Raw genomic sequence first — 26441 nt, 5'->3', positions numbered from 1 at the left:
TTATTAATTTGTATTACTATCTTTGTGTCTTCTTAGTCACGGTTATTTTATTATTATTATTATTATTATTATTATTATTATTATTAATTTGTATTACTATCTTTGTGTCTTCTTAGTCACGGTTATTTTATTATTATTATTATTATTATTATTATTATTAATTTGTATTACTATCTTTGTGTCTTCTTAGTCACGGTTATTTTATTTTTATTATTATTATTATTATTATTATTATTATTATTAATTTGTATTACTATCTTTGTGTCTTCTTAGTCACGGTTATTTTATTTTTATTATTATTATTATTATTATTATTATTATTATTAATTTGTATTACTATCTTTGTGTCTTCTTAGTCACGGTTATTTTATTATTATTATTATTATTATTATTATTAATTTGTATTACTATCTTTGTGTCTTCTTAGTCACGGTTATTTTATTTTTATTATTATTATTATTATTATTATTATTATTAATTTGTATTACTATCTTTGTGTCTTCTTAGTCACGGTTATTTTATTATTATTATTATTATTATTATTATTAATTTGTATTACTATCTTTGTGTCTTCTTAGTCACGGTTATTTTATTTTTATTATTATTATTATTATTATTATTATTAATTTGTATTACTATCTTTGTGTCTTCTTAGTCACGGTTATTTTATTTTTATTATTATTATTATTATTATTATTATTATTAATTTGTATTACTATCTTTGTGTCTTCTTAGTCACGGTTATTTTATTATTATTATTATTATTATTATTATTAATTTGTATTACTATCTTTGTGTCTTCTTAGTCACGGTTATTTTATTTTTATTATTATTATTATTATTATTATTATTATTAATTTGTATTACTATCTTTGTGTCTTCTTAGTCACGGTTATTTTATTATTATTATTATTATTATTATTATTATTATTATTAATTTGTATTACTATCTTTGTGTCTTCTTAGTCACGGTTATTTTATTTTTATTATTATTATTATTATTATTATTATTATTATTAATTTGTATTACTATCTTTGTGTCTTCTTAGTCACGGTTATTTTATTATTATTATTATTATTATTATTATTATTATTATTAATTTGTATTACTATCTTTGTGTCTTCTTAGTCACGGTTATTTTATTATTATTATTATTATTATTATTATTATTATTATTAATTTGTATTACTATCTTTGTGTCTTCTTAGTCACGGTTATTTTATTTTTATTATTATTATTATTATTATTATTAATTTGTATTACTATCTTTGTGTCTTCTTAGTCACGGTTATTTTATTATTATTATTATTATTATTATTATTATTATTATTAATTTGTATTACTATCTTTGTGTCTTCTTAGTCACGGTTATTTTATTATTATTATTATTATTATTATTATTATTATTATTAATTTGTATTACTATCTTTGTGTCTTCTTAGTCACGGTTATTTTATTATTATTATTATTATTATTATTATTATTATTAATTTGTATTACTATCTTTGTGTCTTCTTAGTCACGGTTATTTTATTATTATTATTATTATTATTATTATTATTATTATTAATTTGTATTACTATCTTTGTGTCTTCTTAGTCACGGTTATTTTATTATTATTATTATTATTATTATTATTAATTTGTATTACTATCTTTGTGTCTTCTTAGTCACGGTTATTTTATTATTATTATTATTATTATTATTATTAATTTGTATTACTATCTTTGTGTCTTCTTAGTCACGGTTATTTTATTATTATTATTATTATTATTATTAATTTGTATTACTATCTTTGTGTCTTCTTAGTCACGGTTATTTTATTATTATTATTATTATTATTATTATTAATTTGTATTACTATCTTTGTGCCTTCTTAGTCACGGTTATTTTATTTTTATTATTATTATTATTATTAATTTGTATTACTATCTTTGTGTCTTCTTAGTCACGGTTATTTTATTTTTATTATTATTATTATTATTATTATTATTATTAATTTGTATTACTATCTTTGTGTCTTCTTAGTCACGGTTATTTTATTATTATTATTATTATTATTAATTTGTATTACTATCTTTGTGTCTTCTTAGTCACGGTTATTTTATTTTTATTATTATTATTATTATTATTATTATTATTAATTTGTATTACTATCTTTGTGTCTTCTTAGTCACGGTTATTTTATTATTATTATTATTATTATTATTATTATTATTATTAATTTGTATTACTATCTTTGTGTCTTCTTAGTCACGGTTATTCTATTATTATTATTATTATTATTATTATTATTATTATTATTATTATTATTATTATTATTATTAATTTGAATTACAATCTTTGTGTCTTCTTAGTCACGGTTATTTTATTTTTATTATTATTATTATTATTATTATTATTATTATTATTATTATTATTATTATTATTATTATTATTATTGATGTTACTATTATTTCTATCATCAACATTATTATTGATCTCTGTAAAATTTATGTAGACTACTGGACTGTACCCGAGCACAAGCATATGCTCATTTCGGGTTCTATTCATATGAATTTATTTAGAATGTAAATTGTGAATAAATTTGAAATTTGACATAAACTGTAGTTTAGAAATATTTAATATCTTTCGTCTACAGTTGAAAGTTGTAATTATTTTTAATGGTTTTATTCGCTATTGAAATGTTGGATCCAGCATCTTTAAGACATCTGTACTTTCAGTGATAAAGAAAAAAATATTGTCATGGACGAAACTGTAAGAAAACACAGGAACGGTTAATTTTCACAAAACTTGAATCCGTTGGCTTTAAAATTCAATTGCTGCCACTTCCCTCTCGAAGAATAAACTGCGTTCACCAAATTTTATATAGTACTAGTCATACCCGTGCACTTTGCTGCACTTCTTAGAAATACATATACTTGACTTAAATCCATTATAATTTCAAGTGCAACTATGTAACTGCTTAGCGGATAATAGCTTATTATGTGTTGCAAAGTCGTTTGCTCCTGCCCAGGATATGTAACAAGATATACAGCTAAGAAGTGAGGAGTTTTACTTTCAGCTGGAAGAAGACTTCCAATTAAATGATAAGCCTATTCTTTAACTTTAAATGTTGGCATAAATTTAACTTCATGTATTTCTTTTGCATCAAACTATGCCACATATACTGTTTTTGCTGGAAGAAAAATCCTAATGTAAACATGAGCACGTTGCTGTCATACCAGTGATTGGCTTCCAGTCGAAACACTCACACGACGCAGGAAAATATAGTTCGTATTTGGAAACCATAATCTTGTACTATTTGAAAATAAAAAATTGAATTCTAGCTGTTATATACAATGAAACATATAACTTCACTCATATGTAAAACGCTATGTAAAAGAAAAGCTACTTTTATATTTTGTTATGTACTATGAACGCGGATGAATACCAACAGTAATACCGAGGTAGTCCGTTGTTGTAACCAGATGGCGTCACTTGAGTTTGTTCACATAAGCACGTAGTACTGAAGTATGGCTTCTGCATCCTCGGTGTGTGTGGTTATTAGACATAAGAGTGGAAATCCTCTCAAAAGCGGAGAAAAACAAATAGTCTTAAATGTATATAATATGTTAAGTGAGTTTTAATTACAGGAATTATAAAGTAAATGTTTCCTAAGCAAACGAATGCATAGTAGTGAGGTTAGGCCTACTTGACGAGTAACTGGAAATGTTTACCATGAAACAGAATGTACAACAGTAGGGGGGAACACGTACTGAGAATCTATGGCGCCAAACAGCGGCCAATGAAGCCTCTCTTCAGTCACGTGCTATTGTTTACATTAGGATTTTTCTTACAGCGAAAAGATTATAGTCTTATGTGTTGTACTGTCTTATATTTAAAAAGTGTGTTGGTAACGGATGTATTCCTATATGTAAGTTGTTAATCTCAAGAGGAACAACTTTTCCAACAGTGCAACATAATCCATTTGGCACATTACCACAGTACCTGCACATCTTTCAATCAGTTTGAATCCATGAGTACACGTGAGTAGCAATGAAGAAGAATAATTCAAGTTTTATAATAATGTAACTCATAAAATTAAAAAAAAATTATGTTTCTGGAATAGGGATAGAGAAAGAGTGCATTTTTACGCATGCGCAAAGTTTTCCATCACAATCTTTTATCATCGGCTAAGAATGAAAATCTTTTATCTCAAGTTTTTTAAAATGCTTTTTGGCTTAATCCGAACATAATATCGTAATTCATCCGTAAAAATTGTAAAAAGACTGTTTCCGCTTCTGATTTAAAAGTTAAATTTGGTCAATTATGTTAAAAAATAAAATAAAAAAATTAAGTCTACAGTTTTTTTGTCCCTCCTGTAAAGTTTGGTTTTCGTGAGATACGAGGTTTTCATTCTTAATCGATGTTATACTTCTTTTCTCTGGCACAAAAACATTTTTGGAACGCAAAATAAAATGTCAGAACCCAATAAAGATATCTATATCTTTGTGACTTATTTCCTTTGATCGGATGGTGCACCTAATTTGATAACGTGACAGTCGTATGATATATTCCTACGTCCTAGACAGCAATGACTTTCACTTTACCTCTGATAAAGGTTTCTTGTCTTCCATATTTGTGTCATCACTTGTTTGTATAGCCAAAGGATCATCTTCGGGTTCCATCTTGATCAAATCCATCGTAACTGAAAGATGTAATCGAAATAATGACGATCAACTGCATAATGTTAGCTGTTAAGGAAAAAGTTATTATAATAAATTAACCTTCATCTGCTTGCATGGGCGCCTATCTGCCGTCATATTTGAAAAAAAGGACCTTAATGATCAGTGAGGGAGGCTGGAGCATTCTCTAGTTACACATAGTTCGATAGGTAGAGGATTATTCCAGCATGTATCCAGCGTTGTTCAGGCTCAGGTCAATTGTGAAGTTCAAAGTGGCAAGAGGGGATGGCTATCTGTCAATTTGCAAGCGGAAACGTGAATATTTGTCGATCTTATAAGGAAAAGTGTAAGTAAATATTTCACTACTTTCAGCTCGTATTTCGCATGGATTTAGTAAATAATTATATATGTCCATGTTGAATCTTTCGTACACTACTTATAACACTTGAATACAAATAATTGATTAAATGGCGATCTTACTCGTGTTAATTGTGTAAGCATGTGTGGCTTACAGCTCATCCTCATTCAGAAAACAGAAATACAACATAGCATACAGAACAGAAAACACACTACAAAGACATCTCAACACACAAACAACACAAACAAATAAATACAACCACACAGACGTATAAAAACTCACATGCAATAGTTGCGACAGTTTCTACATTGGACAGACAGGCAGATCATTCCAAACTCGATACAAAGAACACGTTAAAGCAATAACGAGAGGACACAATACATCTACATATTCCGAACACATAACTAATGCTAACCACACATACAATAGCATAAATACAGACATGGAAATCCTACACATACAACCCAAAAATCAAAAACTCAACACACTAGAACAATATGAAATATACAGATACACTAAAACACACCTCAGTCAAATTCTCAACACACAGATCAATTTCAGAACACACACTCTATTTGACACAACTCTTCATCACACGAACGCACCCACACAACAGGCAGCGAAGTTGAGATAGCGCCGAGATCTAGTAGGCTCTGAGGATGGTGTCAAATAGCACCGAAACAGCTGTAAGCCGCACATGCTGACATAATTAACATGAGTAAGATCGCCATTTAATCAATTAATTATATGTGTCATCGATTTACAAGCTTTGGCTAGGTATTATTTCTATAACTCTTGAATTAGCTCTACACCTATGATTATAATGAGCAATCATAGTGAGCATGGTATAGTATATGCTGGTCTTTATTGTTATTCTTTATGGTATACACGGGAATTTTTGTTGTTGGTTTTGCATTGATTCCTTTAAATTAATTAATTTCTTTCTATGAAGATTCGACATATTTATCACACAAAACATTACCTGGTCTTTATTGTTGTTCTTTAGGGTATACGCGGGAATTTTTGTTGTTGCTTTTGCATTGATTCCTTTAAATTAATTAATTAATTTTTTTCTATGAAGATTCGACGTTTTTATCACACAAAACACTACCTGGTCTTTATTGTTGGTCTTTAGGGTATACGCGGGAATTTTTGTTGTTGCTTTTGCATTGAATCCTTTAAATTAATTAATTAATTTTTTTCTATGAAGATTCGACATTTTTCTCACACAAAACACTAGCTGGTCTTTATTGTTGTTCTTTAGGGTATACGCGGAATTTTTGTTGTTGCTTTTGCATTGAATCCTTTAAATTAATTAATTAATATTTTTCTATGAAGATTCGACATTTTTATCACACAAAACACTAGCTGGTCTTTATTGTTGTTCTTTAGGGTATACGCGGAATTTTTGTTGTTGCTTTTGCATTGAATCCTTTAAATTAATTAATTAATATTTTTCTATGAAGATTCGACATTTTTATCACACAAAACACTACCTCGTCTTTATTGTTGTTCTTTAGGGTATACGCGGAATTTTTGTTGTTGCTTTTGCATTGAATCCTTTAAATTAATTAATTAATATTTTTCTATGAAGATTCGACATTTTTATCACACAAAACACTACCTCGTCTTTATTGTTGTTCTTTAGGGTATACGCGGGAATTTTTGTTGTTGGTTTTGCACTGATTTCCTTTAAATTAATTAATTAATTTCCTTCTATGAAGATTCGACATATTTATCACACAAAACACTACCTCGTCTTTATTGTTGTTCTTTAGGGTATACGCGGGAAATTTTGTTGTTGGTTTTGCATTGATTTCCTTTAAATTAATTAATTAATTTCTTTCTATGAAGATTCGACATTTTTATCACACAAAACACTACCTCGTCTTTATTGTTGTTCTTTAGGGTATACGCGGGAATTTTTGTTGTTGGTTTTGCATTGATTTCCTTTAAATTAATTAATTAATTTTTTTCTATGAAGATTCGACATTTTTATCACACAAAACACTAGCTGGTCTTTATTGTTGTTCTTTAGGGTATACGCGGGAATTTTCGGTGTTGGTTTTGCATTGATTTCCTTTAAATTAATTAATTAATTTCTTTCTATGAAGATTCGACATATTTATCACACAAAACACTACCTCGTCTTTATTGTTGTTCTTTAGGGTATACGCGGGAATTTTTGTTGTTGGTTTTGCATTCATTCCTTTAAATTAATTAATTAATTTTTTTCTATGAAGATTCGACATTTTCATCACACAAAACACTAGTGATGAATTATCCATTCCTTTTTTAGGGTGTGATTCCTCAATTCTGACGACATTTGTCGAACCCTTGAAGAATTGCCTAAGGAAAACGAAGAAGAAGAAGAACCAATTGTCAATCCAGATGTTATCGACTTTGAGCCTCAGCACATTGAAGAGGACCATAGCAGTGACTCTTAAATTGGCTTGGATTCTGGTGAAGAAGACGACATTGACTACATCAATGATTTCGACTGTTTGAAATTCTTTATTGGAAAAGATGATGTGACTTTGTTGTTGTTTAGTCAATTGTCCTCACAGGTGATACCAGACACCACTTATGAGGCAACTAGACCAGGAGATAATGGGTAGGATGGCCAGTTTCTTTTCCTGAGGATGAACTCGCATTATGGATCGAAGAAAAACGACAGAACACAACTGGCATGCAACGACTGTGGAAAATACGTTTGCAAAAACCACAGCAGTATTACTTGCTTGGAAGATAGGGAAGAAGGTAGTGTTATGGAGTAATCTCAGGAACGATCTGGTAGAATGATTTCTTTTGTTTTATTTTTTCGTTTTTCTTCTAATGTCCTTTTCCTTTCTAGTTTTGCATTCTTCTAGCGAAGTGCCTACTTGTTTTTTTTTTTTTTTTAATTTACACTAAGGGCCGAATTCATAGTCAACACTTATCGTAAGGAAACCCTTAAGCAGTTGCTTATAATCATTTCCAGTTCATAAATTCCACTGATTTGAACACTTATTCAAATAAGGTAGCTTGTCAGCTTATTCAAGTGTTCCCTCATATGCATTGTAATCAGCTGATTCGGTATACAGTGGATGATGATTATGGTTTTATTGAATTTATTTGAGTTCTATAATTAAAATTAAAATGAAAATGTGTTTCGGCAATGCAAAGATATATCAGAGATGTGGAAAACCCTTGAGAGATGTACAATGACCAACAATAAGACGAGATACCGTTTCAACAAGAACAAATACAACCATGAGGCTTACCGATTTCACCACTGCTGAAAGTACTGGTTGCTTTGAGATTTTATACTAGAGCATCATTTCAGATAGGTCTATGCAACAATACAGCAACAACTGATAATGTAATAATAATAACAATAATAATAATAATAATAATAATAATCTATTTTTGGCAATACATAAAGCTATTCTGGTTTCGTTATTATTTTGCAGGTGGTTTGTGCAGATTTATATTTATTTATATTTCAAAAATATTTCTCTTAGCTGACTTCTTTCTTCTGTAAAATGTTTTCTCGATATTTTATAAAGTTTTGAGCTCTGTAGTATTTACTTCTGTATTTGTCTGCGATAATAATGTCGATTTAACAATTTGAAGGCGCTGGAAAACAACTGAATGTACGAAAGAGCTCACATCTAGCCATGTTGTCATATTTCTCTCGATGTCAAGGGAATGTTCAATGCATATGAAAGAGTAGCGTCTCTGCAATACGATCTAAAATAAGTGCTTATTACTTAAGTGTTTCCTCATTTTGTAAGTGGCGACTATGAATTCGACCCTAAGATATACTTGTGTACAGGATAATAATGTGTTGTGTTCTGTGATTTAAGGATTGAAGTTTTGTGTTAAAAAACGTGTATTTGAAGTTATCTGAGAGATCACCAATCCAACATGCCATCATTTAAGGGACTAAACTAGAGAGGAATACATTTAAAAAAACGTGACAGGTGAAAAATAGCTGTCTTGCGAGCTCTTGTTATTTAAAAGGTCGCGATCGACGAAGGTTAAATATGTAGCGTCTTTATATTTATGAGGTGTGTTTGTGTATGGGGCGCTTACAGAAAGATACACACAGATCTGAACAGTTAAATATGAAATAGATTACGTTAGGTTTCTATTAAATGTGGTACGGCTGAAGAACAAATAGTAATTTTCAATTTAAACGAGCAGATTTTCCCTGCTCTACGTGGAATGTAAGAATCGCTACAATGTAAAACCTTTTGTTTATGATTACGTTATATGCATGTAACACAACTCGAGATGGGTAAAAAAAGCTGGAACAGTTTATTTGAAACTGTTTCACAATTGAAACAGTTTAGTGATATAACCTGTTCCAAAGATTGTTACACTGCTCCAGTGATATCAACGTTCCACATGGTTCCAGCAGATAAACAGTTCAGTTTCTAAACAGTTTTCCTCTTCTTTGTTGTCTGCAAAGGCCACGTGTGGCGCTATCATTGACCTCCAATCGAAAGTAGATATAATATCCATGTTCCACACGGCCTTCGTGCAACAGTAGCCTATGTAGGATCGCGCAATTTAATTGTACGAATCAAATTCCCTAATAAATCTCCTAATTATTAGCTGTCAATTGATGAAGAATATGTTCATGGTGCCCTTAGATAGTGTTAATTATTAATATACCGCGAAAAATATCATCGGCTAATGTCATCGTTATTAAACTCTCCTAGGGTTATATGCGTTATTTTTACTCAAATCGATTTATTTTGAATTGTAGTTACTTACTGTACCCTTAATAGTATCCTACGAAAACTATCTTTCGTTGTCATAATACACTGAACAGGTGATTTAAAGACGATTCAAGGGCCTTGAAACATGTTCCCGAAGCAGATGAGAGGTTGAAACAGTTGGAACACTTGGCACTGATGTTGTAAACATATTCTTATGAAACAGTTTCTTTGAAACTGCTATTTTGGAACAGTTTCGTTCATGAAACAGTTACAGTCGAATCTGTTTCTTAAAAAGAACAGTTTATCCCAAAGACGCTGTAGTTATATATCGTTTATCCCATCTCTAAACACAACCTATTGAAGGTAAAATAAAGTAGGCTATGGCCTTTTTTTTTCTGTAGCCTTTCTGGGGAGGGAAAAAAACGGAATTAACTGCTATTAATTGCATGCAAACTTTGGTTCTCGAATAGTGTAAGCTCTGACCTAAAAATGATAAAAGTGTAAAATCCCAGATCACACATAAAAAGGATAACATGAACTGTATAATTGCGATGTAATGAATACTTACTTCTACAATAAAAACCAATATAATAATACTCGAATTATAATTACTGTATATCGGAGACAAAACATAGAAATATTCACGGGTATAAAGTTGCTTCAATTAAGTAGTCAAATGCAAATGAACAACACTACCGATAATCTCACTTTCTTTTTCCTTTAGAATGTAAAATAATATAAGATTGCAATGGATGTCTAACTTCCAGTATGATCAAGTGAGCCGTGACCACCATACTTATTATCTGATAGGATAAAAAGAACTAATTACACTGATACACATTTCAAAAAATGGAAAACTATTTTGGGCAACTACTAAATGTACAGAGACCAAATAGAAATGATCGGGACGAAATTCAAATACAAACTGCTGAATCATTTATACCCGAAACCACACTTTCAGAAGTCGAAATTGCGATAAAAATCTGAAATAGTACAAGTCTCCAGGTATCGATCAATTTCCAGGAGAATTAATACAAGAGGGTGGAAGCGCATTATCTAGCGAAATTTACAAACTTCTACTTGCCATTTGGAAAAATGAAATTGTACCAGAACAATAAAAGGAGTCCATATTTGTACCTATTTTTAAGAAGGGGAGAAGACTAACTGTGGTAAATTTCAAGGAATATCACTTTTGTTGACGTCGTACAAAATTTTGTCCAATATTCTTTTGAGAATATTAACTCCGTACGTAGATGAAATCATTGGAGATCATAAGTGCGGTTTCAGACGTAACAGATCGACTATTTATCACATTTTTTTTTGTATTTGACAGATATTGGAGAAAAATGGGAGTATAAAAGTACATCAGTCATTCATAGATTTAAAAAAGGCATATTGTTACTGAATATTCTTATTGAATTTGGTATTCCCAAGAAACTAGTTCAATTAATTAAAAAGTGTCTCAGTGAAACTTACAGCAGAGTCCTTAAGGGCCAGTTTCTATCTGATGCTTTCCAATTCACTGCAGGCTAAAGCAAGGAGATGCACTGTCACCTTTACTTTTTAACTTAGCTCTAGAATATGCCATTAGATAAGTCCAGGATAACAGAGAGGGGTTGGAATTGAACGGGTTACATCAGCTGCTTGTCTATGCGGATGACGTGAATATGTTAGGAGAAAATCCACAAACGATTAGGGGAAAACACGGAAATTTTACTGCAAGTGAATTCCGAAAAGACAAAGTATATGATTATGTCACGTGACCAGAATATTGTACGAAATGGGAACATAAAAATTGGAGATTTATCCTTCGAAGAGGTGGAAAAATGCAAATATCTTGGACCAACAGTAACAAATATAAATTACACCCGGGAGGAAATTAAACGCAGAATAAATATGGGAAATGCCGGTTATCATTCGGTTCAGAAAATGACAAAATGTGACCATATATGAAAATGATTGAAAAAGTAACAAAGTTTTTTTCGTCTTCTTTGTGATGGAATTTTGTCAAAATTGTTATTTTTCTGTTTTTATACCTCGATATAGTCCTACAAAATACCACTTCAGAAATACTGGACAAGTTGAAAATGGACAATCATTATATAGAGTAGCTAGATGACAAATATTCAATATGACTAGAGCATTGAATATAAATAAATAAATAAACAAATACTGATTCAAAAAATAATTCTTCACAGTAAAGAGAGCTACAGAATCAAATACAAACTATTTTTACTGACAGATTTTCCTACCAAGATAGAAGATTAAAGAAGTTAGTTGGCTGGTACCGAACAAAATTCGCATTACGGTACTTTGGCAACACTGAATAGCTTGCAGGGATTTATTTCAGAATGGTTTGAACAGTTGATTTTGAAGAATATCGAATAAAGAAATGGGCTTTTACATAAAAGATTAAAGTTAAGACAAATGACAATTTAATTATTTCAAAGTTTTAAACTGTTTTTAAAATGATGAAACGTCTGTACTTACGAATCAGTATTGTTCTTGCACTTGACTTACAAACATAAACATAATCTCAAAATCCACTCGTTCTGTCTTACCATGTGCGAAATATCGAAAGAATTGAACTGACTATTTCGTGTATATGACGTCATTCCATTTTCGGCCTATGAAGTGTAATGAAATTTTGAAGTCTAACCAATCATAGTCACACATCGCGATAATATCTGCAGATCAATTTATCGCAAGGGCGTTCTTTTGTTTAGTCAGTGTCGTCAAATGTTTCCACATAAATGGATGAGTATGAATCCATTGTACTAAATAAAGTGCCAAACCCTACTTCCACATCTACATCTTCTAATTCCACGTCCATTGTATCTAAAGAAATTAACACTCCTTCATAACAATTGTTTAGTAGGTTATTTTACGACGCTTTATCAACATCTTAGGTTATTTAGCGTATGAATGAGATGAAGGTGATAATGCCGGTGAAATGAGTCCTGAGTTCAGCACCGAAAGTTACCCAGCATTTCCTCATATTGGGTTCAGGGAATACCCTGGAAAAAACCTCAGCCAGGTAACTTGCCCCGACCGGGATTCGAACCCGGGCCACCTGGTTTTGCGGCCAGACGCTCTAACCGTTGCTCCACAATAAGAATTGTTCATTTAATTAAAGTATTAATCAATTTATCTGTACTATAAAAAATGTTTAAATTAAATTATGATTTCTGCAGGTAACGAAAACGTATTTGTTATAATAACAAGAGAAAAGTGCAGTACATGTAATTAACATTTTTAAACCACATTCGCTTTTCTCAATTGGCATTACTGAATAGGTTAAGTATTCAAAAATATACAGTTATTAACATTTTATGAACGAATTTTAGGGATATATTATTTACATTTTTATTTTATTCACGAAGTAGTCCTAATAAATATGACTCGAGGTCTGGCAAATCTCAGACATTACTATAGATTAACATAGCAGTGAAAATCTTGCATGAGCGTGGAAGAATCGACTGTTCAGTGTTCACATCGATGAAGTTCGAAGCTGAATCACAGTTTATTACCATCTAAGATTACCGTGATCAAAAATGAGCAAAAACAGAGAAAAGGAAGAAAGAAAACAAAACAAAATTAAAAACTTGTAAAATTATGTAACTAATGTGGTTTTATTTAGAAACCATTTCTTTTACAAACGTATTTGCATTTCCTGGAATGCTGAGAGGAGAATATCGGGAATAAGAAAGAACGCAATCTTAAAGAATAACTTTCAACACACATCGTATTAAAATGATTTCCCATCAACTTGTTGACGCTTATGATGTATAAATACACAAGATTTGCGCGAAACTTCTTCCACAGATTGTGTTTGAGGGAGTCACAAGCAATGGCGTATAAATGCACTTTAGTTACTTGGTGAAACGAGAGCTGAGTGACTGCCACCGAATTTGGAATAAACACCGACTGACTTGATCTGCCAACATAGAAAACAAAAAAATCACTACCTGTTCAAGAGCGTCACACTCAATCGCTTTCACCTTCATCTTGACAATAATAAAAGCCTAAACTAACCAAACCTAACCTGTCACTGATATCCTAAACTAACCTAACTTGTCACAGATTCGCCTATATAAGGCATACCAAAAGCCTAAACTATCCTAACTTAACCTGTCACAGTTTCGTACATGCAAAGAATAATAAAAGTCTAAACTAACCTAACCTTTCACAGATTTGCCTATACAAGGAATAACAAAACCCTAAACTACTGTAACCTAACCTGTCACAGATAAGTATGTAAGACATAATAAAAGTCTAAACTAACGTAACCTGTTATAACACTCCATTTTCTTACCCCTACACACTTTCCTGAGGTATGAAAATGGCCAAATTTCTACCCCACTGGAACATTGCAAACTAGCGTGACGTTCGTAATGTCTCGTAAGTTATGTTGCTCCGACATGTAAGACAGCTGAAGTTGCATATATTATATCCACAACAGGAAAACATGTCACTCAAAGCTCGTTTTACCTTAATTGGGTGTGACTTGTAGCTAAAAAATAATTATCAAATTACTATTAAAAAATTTTAAAGGCTTTAATTTACCCTGGATGCAATTAACTCGTTTTTGTAGCAATGTCACTTGTACTGTCCGCGCAACTCATCTGGGCAGCTTAAAGAGGGGGGTGCGGGGTTGCTTGTAGCGGTAGCAGGGCAGGAGAGGGAAGGATGTTCTACTAGGAGGGTAAAATACATTTGCTTGCTTAGTGTGATCTGTACTTACAGTATTTTGCGTTCTGTGAAGACATATTTATGCAATGGCCGGTAGTAATACGAGATGCAAAAAGGTTATACGTGCCTTCTATACTCGAGATTGCCGGTTCGATCCCGGCCGAGGTCGATGGCATTTAAGTGTGTGTAAATGCGACAAGCTCATGTAGATTTACTGGCATGTAAAAGGACTCCTGCGGGACAAAATTCCGGCAGACTGGCGACGCTGATATAACCTCTGCAGTTGCGAGCGTCGTTAAACAAACCATAATTTAATTTTAATATAGCGTACACAGTAAGCAGAGGGAGATAATAAGGTCAGTGGTAGTTTGTTGCGATCAAGAGGCAAAAGAGAAATGTCTTTCTTACTTACTTACGACTTTTAAGAAATCCGGAGTTTCATTGCCGCCCTCACATAAGCCCGCCATCGGTCCCTATCCTGAGCAAGATTAATGCAGTGTCTACAGTAATAAAATTCCACCTCCTTCAAATCCATTTTAATATTACCCTCCCATCAATGTCTCGGCTTCCCCAAAGATCTTTTCCCTCCAGCATCCCAACTAACAGTCTATATACATTTCTGGATTTGCCCATATGTGCTACATGTCTTGCCCATCTCGAACGTTTGGATTTAATGTTTCTAATTATGTCAGGTGAAGAATAAAATGTGTCCAGTTCTGCGTTGTGTAACTTTCTCTACAACTTCAACCCTGTAGCCCCAAATATTTTCGTAAGAATCTCATTCTCAAACATCTTTAACCTCTGTTTCTCTCTGAAAGTGAGAGTCCAAGTTTCACAACCATACAGAACAACCGATGCTGTTTTATAAATTCTGACTTTCAGCTTTTTTGAGAGCTGACTGGATGACAAAAGCTTCTCAACCTAATAACAGCAGGCATTTCCCCTATTTATTCTGCTTTTAATTTCCTCCGAGTGTCATTTACATTTGTTACTGTTGCTGTACTATGTTCTAGTCACGAGACATAATCATATACTTTGTCTTTTTGGGATTTATTTGGAACGTATCTCTTTACTTGCTTCAAGTGTTTTCCCTAATAATTTATGGATTTTATAATACGTCTAGACGACACCAGGAGTGATGACTATGATGATGATGATGATAATGAAGAAGGGAAGAGGAGGAGGAAGAAGAAGGATATTGATAATGACTGTATGTGAAAGTGAACATTTTGGAAACCCAACAACTACAGACCTGTGCTTCTAGTTGAAAGACTTCATGCATCGCTTACCATCAGTAGCTGACGGCCAGATACGAATATTGTAATAATTGGAGTTGTGATCATACTGTATAGCACACAGAAGAAGAAAAATGTAATTTATTTATGTTTGTTATTTTGTGAAACCATATACTTTCACCTACCATATGCAATGGAATGCACTGAAATTAAATACCGAATGATGTTTTTGTAACTGTACGTACAACTGCTGCAGCGACGGTCAGGAGCCAGCAGATAGCTATGGGGCAGCGAGAGAGCACCAGGGGACCCAGTTGCCTATATAAGTTGCGCGGACAATAGCCCTTTGCTTCTGATTCCATATTTGAAATGTTTCTCGTCACAGTGTCAGAACATAAGCTTTCTAGATTACTTGGATGCGAGAAATACTTTCCGCAGACAACAGAATTGCATGGTTTCTCGCCAGTATCGATTCGTACATAACATTTTATGCTAGTTGACTAACAAAAGAACTTTCCACAGACATCACATTATATGCTTTCTCACCAGTGTGTATTAGTAAAAGTATTTCTAAAAGTGCCTTTAGAAGAAACACCTTATCACAATAATTACATTTATATGGTTTCTCAGCTGTATGCCGAAGTTCGAGTTCTTTTTTGCGACGCAACTGCGAGAAACTCTTTCCACAGACATAGCATGAATATATCTCCCAAGTATGTATGGGAACTCCTGAGATGATACCAGCATATAGGAAATTAAAAGTATCGACACTTCCCGGCAGCACCTTTGATGTAGCATGACTGATTTCAATGACCTTCAAACCAGCTTGAATAATTAATACATCTAGGTACATTATGTACTCAAAATAAATTGGACCCATGAAATAATAAATACGTCATTATCTGTAATGTTTAGACTCTAAAGTTCTTTTAAAATAAGAGTTGTGACGTTGACCCTATCAATAATTAAAATATGTAATGGTTTGATAGCATTGGAAATGGAGAAAAAAATTCCCATGAGAAGTAAAACCATATGCCTATATATTGTATACAGATATTAAACGAAATTCACATAACATTTTTTAATGTATTACATTACTTTATGATATAATTTAATATATATAAAACATAGAAATTATTATTAAAGCTAGTTTATCACTGAGAATTAAGGAAAAACTGTTAAATTTAATTCATTGGTAGTAAAACTGTTATTGGATTATGCAACAATGTGGGCAATGCAAAACAAGCTTTCAGGTATAACTCCCTGTAAAGTAGATTTGAATAATTTCGAGGGAAAATTGTTCCGGGGCCGGGTATCGAACCCGGGACCTTGACCTTTGCTTAAACGTACCAACGCTCTACCAACTGATCTACCCGGGAACTACCAGACACCGATCCAATTTTTCCCCTCTATATCCACAGACCACAAAGTGGACTGACAACCGTCAAGCAACAAACATTGAGTGCACACTACCTCTGTGCGACTTAAATTGTGGTTTTCTGATAACGAACAGTGACATGTATTCTGCAAATCTAGCTGTGAGGTATAAATCCCTGTAAAGTTTATTTGAATAATTTCGAGGGAAAAATTGTTCAGGGGCCGGAATAGAGAACAGAAACGGGAAACCACAATTTAAGTCACACAGAATTAGTGTGCACTCAATGTTATAGTCGCGACGCTGTTATTCCCGGCGTGACTCCTCGTCTTTGCTTACGTCTTAGGAAGTCAAGGCTCTACAAAGTCTAGGTAGGTAGTATCGTTCGCCACTTTTGTTCTTACGTTGCCGAGCTACCAGACAAGGGATCTATTTGCTGCACCGTTAAACATTATCATGTCGTAGCCCCTATGATAATAAATCAAATGCACTGAATTCAGAAAATAATTGAGCGGCAAATAACGTCCTCGTGTGCTTTCTGCGAACGTCAACGAAAGAGCCAAAATGGCGGGCGATTATATATTAAGTATTTATCCAACAGGAAATGCTTTACATCTTCATTAGCGAATCGCAAGGCGCACACGTTTAAATGTAGCCGACCTGCAACGTGATTGGCTGCCGGAAATTAGAGCGACGGGACTATAGTTGCTTGACGACTGCCAGGCCACTTTGATGTCTGTGAATATGGAGGGAAAAATTGAATCGGTGTCTGGTAGAGTTCCCAGGTAGCTCAGTTGGTAGAGCGTTAGTACGTTTAACCAAAGGTCCTGGGTTCGATACCCGGCCTCAGAACAATTTTTCCCTCGAAATGATTCAATGTAGGCGATGTTTGGATTCTGTCTCCCGACTCCTATATTCAATATCAAGGAACTTCAGCGTGTGCTCGATTACACTAACCTCTAGCTTTTGCCTCTACCACTTGGAAGTGGAACTAAACATCGAGGAGTGCATTAACACAGAAAAACAGAACGGCAAAATTCGCTCAGTGTCAATTGTATATGATCTCTAGTTGCTGATGACAAATCAGGGATAATTCCTTACGAAGAAACGTTGGACTGTAATGTTTCGTCGCCAGAATGCCGACGTTGGTGTTTTCTTAAGTATGATGAATAAGCAAAACACTCTCCACAAAAATCGCATTGGAACGGTTTGACACCAGAATGGAGACGTTCGTGTCGTTTCAGGTAAATGTTGCTGGAAAAACACTTGTCACAGAAATTACACTTGAATGGTTTGCCGCTAGTATGTAGTCGTTTATGTCTATTTTTGTTACCCACTTGTGAGAAACGCTCTCCACAGATTTCGCATTTGTATGGTTTCTCGCCAGTGTGCCGCCGTTCATGTTGCTTTAAGAGTTTTAACTCGGAAAAATACTTTCCACAAAAATTGCATTTAAAAGGTTTGTGACCGGTATGGATGCGTATATGGACCTGCAGGTGAGCAGATTGTGAAAAACACTTCCCACACACAGAGCATTGGAATGGTTTTTCGCCAGTGTGCACTCGATAATGGCCCTGCAGGTGGGCTAACCGCGAGAAAAACTTCCCACAAACTGTGCATTTGAATTTCTTCCCATCTCCATCAACCGGAACAAGTTTTTCCAAGTTAATACAATTCTTTGGACTCTGACGTAAAGTGACGTGGTCTTCATTTGCAATACTGTCGGACTTTGAGGAGACAGGGCTGTCATGGATATCTGCAAAACTATTAGGAATCAATATTATCAGTCTATACAATAGAATAAGTAAGCTGAAAAATTCGCAAAATGAGAAAGGAATAATATTTATGCCGCAGGAAACTTTTTCCAAGTATTGTTAGAAAATTTATCGACTGTTAAACTCTAAACAGTTTGATAATTAATAAAATTGTATGTTTTTAACACCAGTTTGTTTTAACAGATTGTTAACAGTGTGTTAATTTTAAATGTAGGATTTCGGGCAGTTAACTCGTTTAACAGTTAGTTAAATATGGCCGATGTCTCCACAGCTGTTCGAATAGAAGTTGAGAAATTAATATTCTGTGTCTCTATGTAGGGAATGTTTAGCATAGGACTAGTAATATAACATTTAAAAAATACTTTGGACTGTTTAAATACGTAAGTGTTATGTTATTTCTTTCGTATTTCGTATACATAACAGCAATGAGGAAATATAACCTTACTTTGTAATTATTATTCAGCACGTCACATACAACTTTCATTTGTCAACTGTTTGTTTATGGAGCGTGGCCTACTGTAACAGGTTGTCATTTGATGCAAGTTTCATGACTCACTCTATAATATAGAATTTAAAGATTAATTTTAGCCAATCAAAAATTGTCTTACATGTGTAGAATCATTACCAACTGCTGTTGAGTAGTTAAAATAGTGCTAACAGACGTTATAGTTAAGTTTTGGTTATCTTAAACAAAATTATGTTGAACAAATGGAAAATACATTAACAAAGCGTTAAAAATAAACACACTGTTAATTCAACATTCGTTAAGCAAAATTAAACATTACTTGGACAAACTGGCCAATTGAATGTTAAATCGATATAGGTATTATGGACATATTAAAATGCAAAACATTAGGAACACTATTTATTATTTTTTATGAGAAAAAAGAATGATGTTTACAACAAATGTGGGTTGACACTAAATACAGGTTTGGCATTTTTGTTTAAAAATCTTTTTAACACTTTCACAAAAATTAATCTACTTGTAAAAAATCATACAATAAACGCAATCAGTAATAAAAGATTGTTATGGTCAATATTAAAATGTCAGATAATGATTATTTGGCAGACATGGAGTTCTGCCACACGAGAAATGTTAAATCTCTTCTCAGGAATTAATAATATAAATCTTCGGTGAATTATTAATAAATATATCGGAAGAAGGAATATTAACTAAATAAGTATTATGTCTAAATATGTAGAAAGATAAAACCAAATCGTCTAGTAGGTATTTTAAAGACAGAATAACGATAGTATGAAAAGAAAGTAGACAAGTGATTACGATAGTATGAAAAGAAAGTAGACAAATGATTACAAGGAAGTTACTGATATGAAAAATTGTAAGGAAGAAGAAAACTTTAGAGCGGTGGTCGTCAGTATTCGCTGAAATGGGTAGAGTGCACGGAGGGTAAGGAAATAAGCTCCGTCGTGCACAAGGGGCAGAGAAACAGCATACCTGCCAGGAGCCATGAATGCACGCTAGGGCAATATCTTGTCTGTAGGTAAGAGATGCTAGCCAGAGAGTGCAGTGTTCTGAAGACATCTGCATAGCAAACAAATGAATCTAATGTAATGTAATGGAAAGTGAATAATAAAAAGAATGAAGATTGAGAAAATTCAGTTGGTTAGCAATTTCTTCCCATATATAAGAGGTGATCTGGAAATAGTTAAAAAAAAACTTACAGGAATACAAATCGAACTACACAATTTCTCAGATAATAAGACCAGGGCTCTAAGGAAGAAAGATTCCTTGGTTCACAGAGCTTCGAAAGAAATGTCGAGTCGAAGTTGCTATCGATTTGAAACATCGTAATACCAGAACTTCGCTTAGAAAACAACAGAAATAGAGAGAAATAACTTATATGCCATATCCTAAAAAAAGCAAAAGCAAGTTTTGATGAAAATTATTTTATTATTAATGGAGAAATAAAGAAAAAACAGGCAGTAGTGTACGTGGACAGCTTCAAATACTTGGGCTGCACTATAAGCAGTAACACGAGCTGCTGCCAGGAAGTCAAAAGGAGCATAGCAATGGCTAAGGAAGCTTTTAATAGAAAAAAGGACATTTTCTGCGGACCTCTGAAGAAAGAACGAAGAAAGAGAGTAGCGAAGTGCTTTGTATGAAGTGTGGCATTGCAAGGGGCAGAAACATGGACATTACGACGAAGTGAAAAGAAGCGGATAGGAGCAGTTGAAATGTGGATATGGAGAAGAATAGAACGTGTGACAGAGAGGGTATGCAATGAAGCTATGTTGGAAAGAGTGGGTGAAGAAAGAATGATACTGAAATTGATCAAGAAGAGGAAAATAAATTGGTTGGATCACTAGCTGAGAAGAAACTGCCTACTGAAGGATGCACTGGAAGGAATAGTGAACGAGAGAAGAGTTCGGAGGAGAATAAGACATTAGATCATAGACGACATTAAGATATATGGATCATATGGGGAAACAAAAAGGAAGGCAAAAAATAGGAAAGATTGCAGAAAGCTGGGTTTGCTGTGAAAGACCTGCCCTCGGGCATAACACTAAATGAATGAATGAAATAATAAACTTAACAGAGAGATCTAACATCAACACATACTTTTAAACAATGTGTCTAGAACACGTTTTAAACAATGGATATTGTTTTAAACAATATTGAACATATCGTTTAAAACTTCCAATCGATGAAGAATGGCATCTAATGTTTTTTCTTGCAGAACCCTACGCAGTCTGTTTTGTTTCTTAGGCTGAACATATCCTGTTGCCTGAAATTTATTACAAAGATTATGGATTGTTATATGTGATGGAATTTCTACACCCAGAAATCGTGTTTCAAACCACCTTCAAACTCGGATGGCAGACTGGGTTAACATATATATATACACATATTGTTCAGCAGCAAACATATCATTATACAGTTTAAACTCATTCACATAGGCTTAAGGACTTTACTATTAGATGGTAGTATATTAAGATAAGATAATAACTGCCTCCCATTGGAGGTAGCACAGAAGGACTCAATATACTCTCCTACATGAATTTTACAATATTAAATGTGTATATAAATTTTGTAGAAATATTTAAAGGGTGTAATTGATATTTTGATATTTGAAGTGTTTATCAGTGAGGAAGTGTGTTGTGTCAGTGAAGTGTGTAGTGTCAGTGAAGTGTGTTGTGTCAGTGAAGTTCTATAGTTCATAGTGGCTGTGCAAAGTATTTGAACGGTGAAATGGTTAGAAGTGTTAGTGAAATCATGATAGAATCAGTGCAGTGAGTGAGTTGACAGCGAAATAAGTGCGATGCTGAAAGATACTTGTACAGGTATGAACCTATCATACTCGTGGGTTTTAGTTCGAACTTAGGGTTAAGATACAAATTAGATTTACTTTAAATGTTATTTTAAGTGATCGTGCTTCATTTAATTTAAGATGCTCCTTGTTATTATTATTAATATTATTATTTATCATTATTAATGTTTTTTATTACGGAATATGTATGATAAGAACTTTCTTGTGTTAAATATTAACTTACCGTGTTAACATGTTTGGGTCATCTTCAGAAGTGGTCCTTGTTGGTCTTGGCGCCTCTTGTTTCCTGTGTGGGTGCGTTCATAGTGTAGAGTCAAAGCGTGTATTAGTTTTGAAATTGAGTTGTGTGTTGAGAATATCGTTAGGGTGTATTTTCGTGTGTCTGTATATTTCATATTGTTCTAGTGTGTTGAGTTTCTGGCTTTTTGATTGGATGTGCAGTATTTCCATGTCTGTGTTGATGTCTCTGTGGGTGTGGTTGGCATTTGTGATGTGTTCTGCATATGTGGAGGTGTTTTGTAATTTTGTTATGGCTGTGATGTGTTCTTTGTAACGTATTTGAAATGATCTGCCTGTCTGTCCTATGTAGAAGTTGTTGCAGGTGTTACATTTGAGTTTGTATACGCCTGTGTGGTTGTATTTCTTTGTTTGTGTTTGTGTTTAGATGTTTTTGTAGAGTGTTATTTGTTGTGTATGCGATGTTGTTATTAGTTGTGTTTATTATTATTGTCAATATTGAGTGTAATTGTTTACCACTGCCACTGGGTATATACACATTTGAAGTGTGAATAAATACATACATACACTTTCATTTTAAAGCACAAGAAAACACCATATAATACACCAGGACGAAACGTGCATGCTTGCGTCATAGCCTCGGGAAAATTCTATGGTTGCATCACCGCGATTCCACAATGTTCGTTCCCTGCCATGAGTGCGTCACCAGCATACATTGGAAACCCAGTCGTTTCCGTTCACACCTTATCTGATCTCTCTGTAGTAGTAGCAGTAATAGAATTAATGGTAGTAGTGGTAATAATAGTAATGGCAGTAGTAGTCCTGGTAGTAGTAGCAATATTGTAAATGTGTTAATAGTAGTATTAGTAGGGTTGCCAACTTTAGAGGACGGAAATTCAGGACACGTTAAAAAATAAAAAAAACACAAACCTATAATGAATTTCAATGTAAATACACTTGTATTTTGACGCTGAATTACACAATTAGAATTATCTTCGTGTTATTATTTGGTTGTAGCGGTGTAGACCTATATTAAAGAACATGCCATAAGTCTGTACACATTGAAAAGCACAGGTGTTGATATACATGTCCCTAAACTCACGTCATTAACATTGTTTAAAAGAATACTTGTTGCTTCCTTTGCTTTTGTTTAATTGTTCTTTGTTTCTTGGACCATAATCAAAAGACATTCTTTACATGATATATTAAAGTTCCTCTTTATTAAGAGTTCTGATTTTACAAGTTCTGGCCTCATCCAGTTCCTCTTGTCAGTCCAGAGATTAATTTTTTCCAAAACTCGCTTCACATAAACATGCTAATTGGGAAGGATGTATGTGTTCAGCAATTTTCTTTAAGTTTGGCAAACTACGTGTCTTCAAAAAATGTCTCTGTGTTCTTGAGTTGATAGATCTTTCAGTATCGGCATCTCCTCTTCTAATAGGCAATTCTCTTAGTACAATGCATCACCATTTTCGATTATTTATTTGATTTTATTGGGTTATTTTACGACGCTGTATCAACATCTAGGTTATTTAGCATCTGAATGAAATGAAGGTGATAATGCCGGTGAAATGAATCCGAGGTCCAGCACCGAAAGTTACCCAGCATTTGTTCGTATTGGGTTGAGGGAAAACCCCGGAAAAAACCTCAACCAGGTAACTTGCCGCGATCGGGATTCGAACCCGGGCCACCTGGTTTCGCGGCCAGACGCGCTGACCGTTACTCCACAGGTGTGGACTCCATTTTCGAAGTCCAGTTCTGTATTAACATGCAATATATTCAGAATTTCAGTAAGGACACTGAATGTGAAAGTATCATTAAGGGTTAGAAAACTGATTTTCTTAAGAACTGAAGAATCGTAATCAAACCGTTTTTGCAAATAGTCAATGGCCCTCTGATACACATTCAGTGCTTCCTTCTTAAAGAGATGCACATCAGAATCACTCCAGTTATTCAAATACTGATTTACTACCAAGCCTTGAAAAACTACGTCTGACCTCTAATAATGAAATATCAATATTAAATGTCACAATATAATATTGCAATGAGCAAAATTCCGGATATTAAGCATCCTGAAAAGAATTAAACTTTTTCCTGCATAGACGACTGATTTCCTGAAAATCTGGAAGAAATCCGGACGGTTGACAACCCTAAGTATTAGTTAGCAGTAGTAGCAGCAGTTGTAGTAGTAGTACCACAGTCTAGTATATACAGTCACGAAGCTCAATACGTAGTAAATATGCATCCAGAGATATAGTGAGGACGACATAAGTGTAGTTCCTAAAAGTCTAATTCGGCCGTCTGTTCAGTGTTGCCAACTAATATCAGATATCATCAAAGAGGGTAACATCACAATGCTACGTACTGAAATAATAATAATAATAATAATAATAATAATAATAATAATAATAAAAATAATAATAATAATAATAATATATCATTAACAATAACAATGTCTTCCTTATATTTACCACATCTTTACGATTCATGAGACCTAACCTAAAAACGTATTTCGTTATTTGCATTTTCATCAGTTTCCTAAACTGAAAATCGAAACTATTGGTGCCAACATAACAGTTAGAAAATAACTACAGTTGTAATATTTGTCAGTACCAGAAATTCGAAACGAAGTTGGTAAAAGAAAATTCAATTTGAGAGCTAGAAACTCACTATAATTCACTAGCATATTATGTAGTAATAGGGGAAAAATGGTGAGGTTTCACCCTTAAGGTATTAAGTAAGCTGATCCCGACTATAACTATAGTTATAGCAACTGCTAACTACTAGGATCGCTAATATCGCCTCATTACAGATAATGCGAAATAGTACAGGCACAGACTATTATACCTGGCACCCTCACAACTCAAGCTTCGTGACTGTATATGGTAGTACTAGAAGGAGTTCCAGTCGAAATAATAGTAATAGCAGTGGTAGTAACAGAAATTGTGGTAACTCATTACAAATTCACGTCACTAGTAATAACTTTAAGAAGGCTGCAACGAGTTAGATACTATAGAGAGGCTGAAGACCTCTGATAAGCGCACCCTGCGGAGGCCAACAGTATTATGGATCGTTCCCTAAAAAACATGGCGGTCTATAGTACAACGGGAGACTTTGAATAATAAGGTGTCCCGTAGTTTCCAATGAATACTTTATTTCACATTCTTGTATGATACAGTTTCAATAATAATATTTCACAACATATCTAATATTATTATTATTATTATTATTATTATTATTATTATTATTATTATTATGTATTTGTATTAATTGTAGATTTGGGTCAGTGGAAGAGCAGACCTTAACTCTGCCAGGTAAAATAAAATAAATTATTATATTTTTCAAATACATCAATATTTAATTTAAACATTTCGCTATAGGTTTTGTAAAAGCTGATTTATAAATGAAAAAGTAATAATTAAGACTTTAAAATTTCCGAAAATGTCTCATTCCCTCGGATTTAAATGAAATGTACCGTAAATCATAATATTCGTTGCTGGATAATTAATCCCTCTCAATACAGGTACCATTGCCGCAGAGAATTATAAGATAAGACGGATTGAGCATAAGCGAAATATCTGTATTAATAACTTTGTACCATCAAGAGTTTAGTATTTATTGTGTTTATAGGGCCTACTCCAATTTTCTTTTTATTAATGCGTAGGGCTCTTTTTGTTAACAAAGAGGAAAGTTAGCACTTGCATCACACACAATTTGTCATTATTGTTCAAAATAATGTAAGAACAGTTTTATTCTGCAAAGGCCTCTGCATAGTTGCGAGACACGTGTGAGATCAATGTTTGTTTCAAATTATATTAGACTACACGATGTCTCCATCACGCGACAATATTTATTTCAAATTATATTAGACTACACGATGTCTCCATCACGCGACAATATTTGTTTCAAATTATATTAGACTACACGATGTCTCCATCACGCGAAAAGAAGTGTAGCTAGCTGTGGCTCCTGTTGTTTCTGATAACAATGTTAATCGTAAGTATCTTATCGTTTCAATAAATGTGGTGAGTTATGATCACGAGTAACTTTCTATTAGTGTCATTCTTTAATTATTATGTTGCATGCTAAGAGGTTATTTGTA

At 33.1% G+C, this 26441-nt stretch overlaps 1 protein-coding gene across 4 annotated transcripts in view; it reads right to left on the bottom strand.

Annotated features, from left to right (window-relative positions):
* LOC138692080 (zinc finger protein 665-like) overlaps window positions 1-26441 on the bottom strand; it is a 59076-nt gene that overhangs the window by 21779 nt on the left and 10856 nt on the right. Inside the window, exons 1-2 of one of the 4 annotated variants that reach the window (XM_069814998.1) lie at window positions 10304-10592; window positions 4594-4691 (exon numbers count right to left, since the gene is read on the bottom strand). In XM_069814998.1, coding sequence (XP_069671099.1) covers window positions 4594-4686 — 93 coding nt within the window. In that variant the 5' untranslated portion in view covers window positions 4687-4691; window positions 10304-10592. Of the gene's footprint in view, window positions 1-4593; window positions 4692-10303; window positions 10593-13153; window positions 18802-26441 lie in introns of those variants that run through there. The other 3 variants (XM_069814997.1, XM_069815000.1, XM_069815001.1) reach the window with 3 other exon arrangements.

Source organism: Periplaneta americana, chromosome 16 (assembly GCF_040183065.1).
Source record: "Periplaneta americana isolate PAMFEO1 chromosome 16, P.americana_PAMFEO1_priV1, whole genome shotgun sequence".
NCBI lineage: Eukaryota > Metazoa > Arthropoda > Insecta > Blattodea > Blattidae > Periplaneta > Periplaneta americana.
This window is presented reverse-complemented; position numbering and strand designations above follow the sequence as displayed.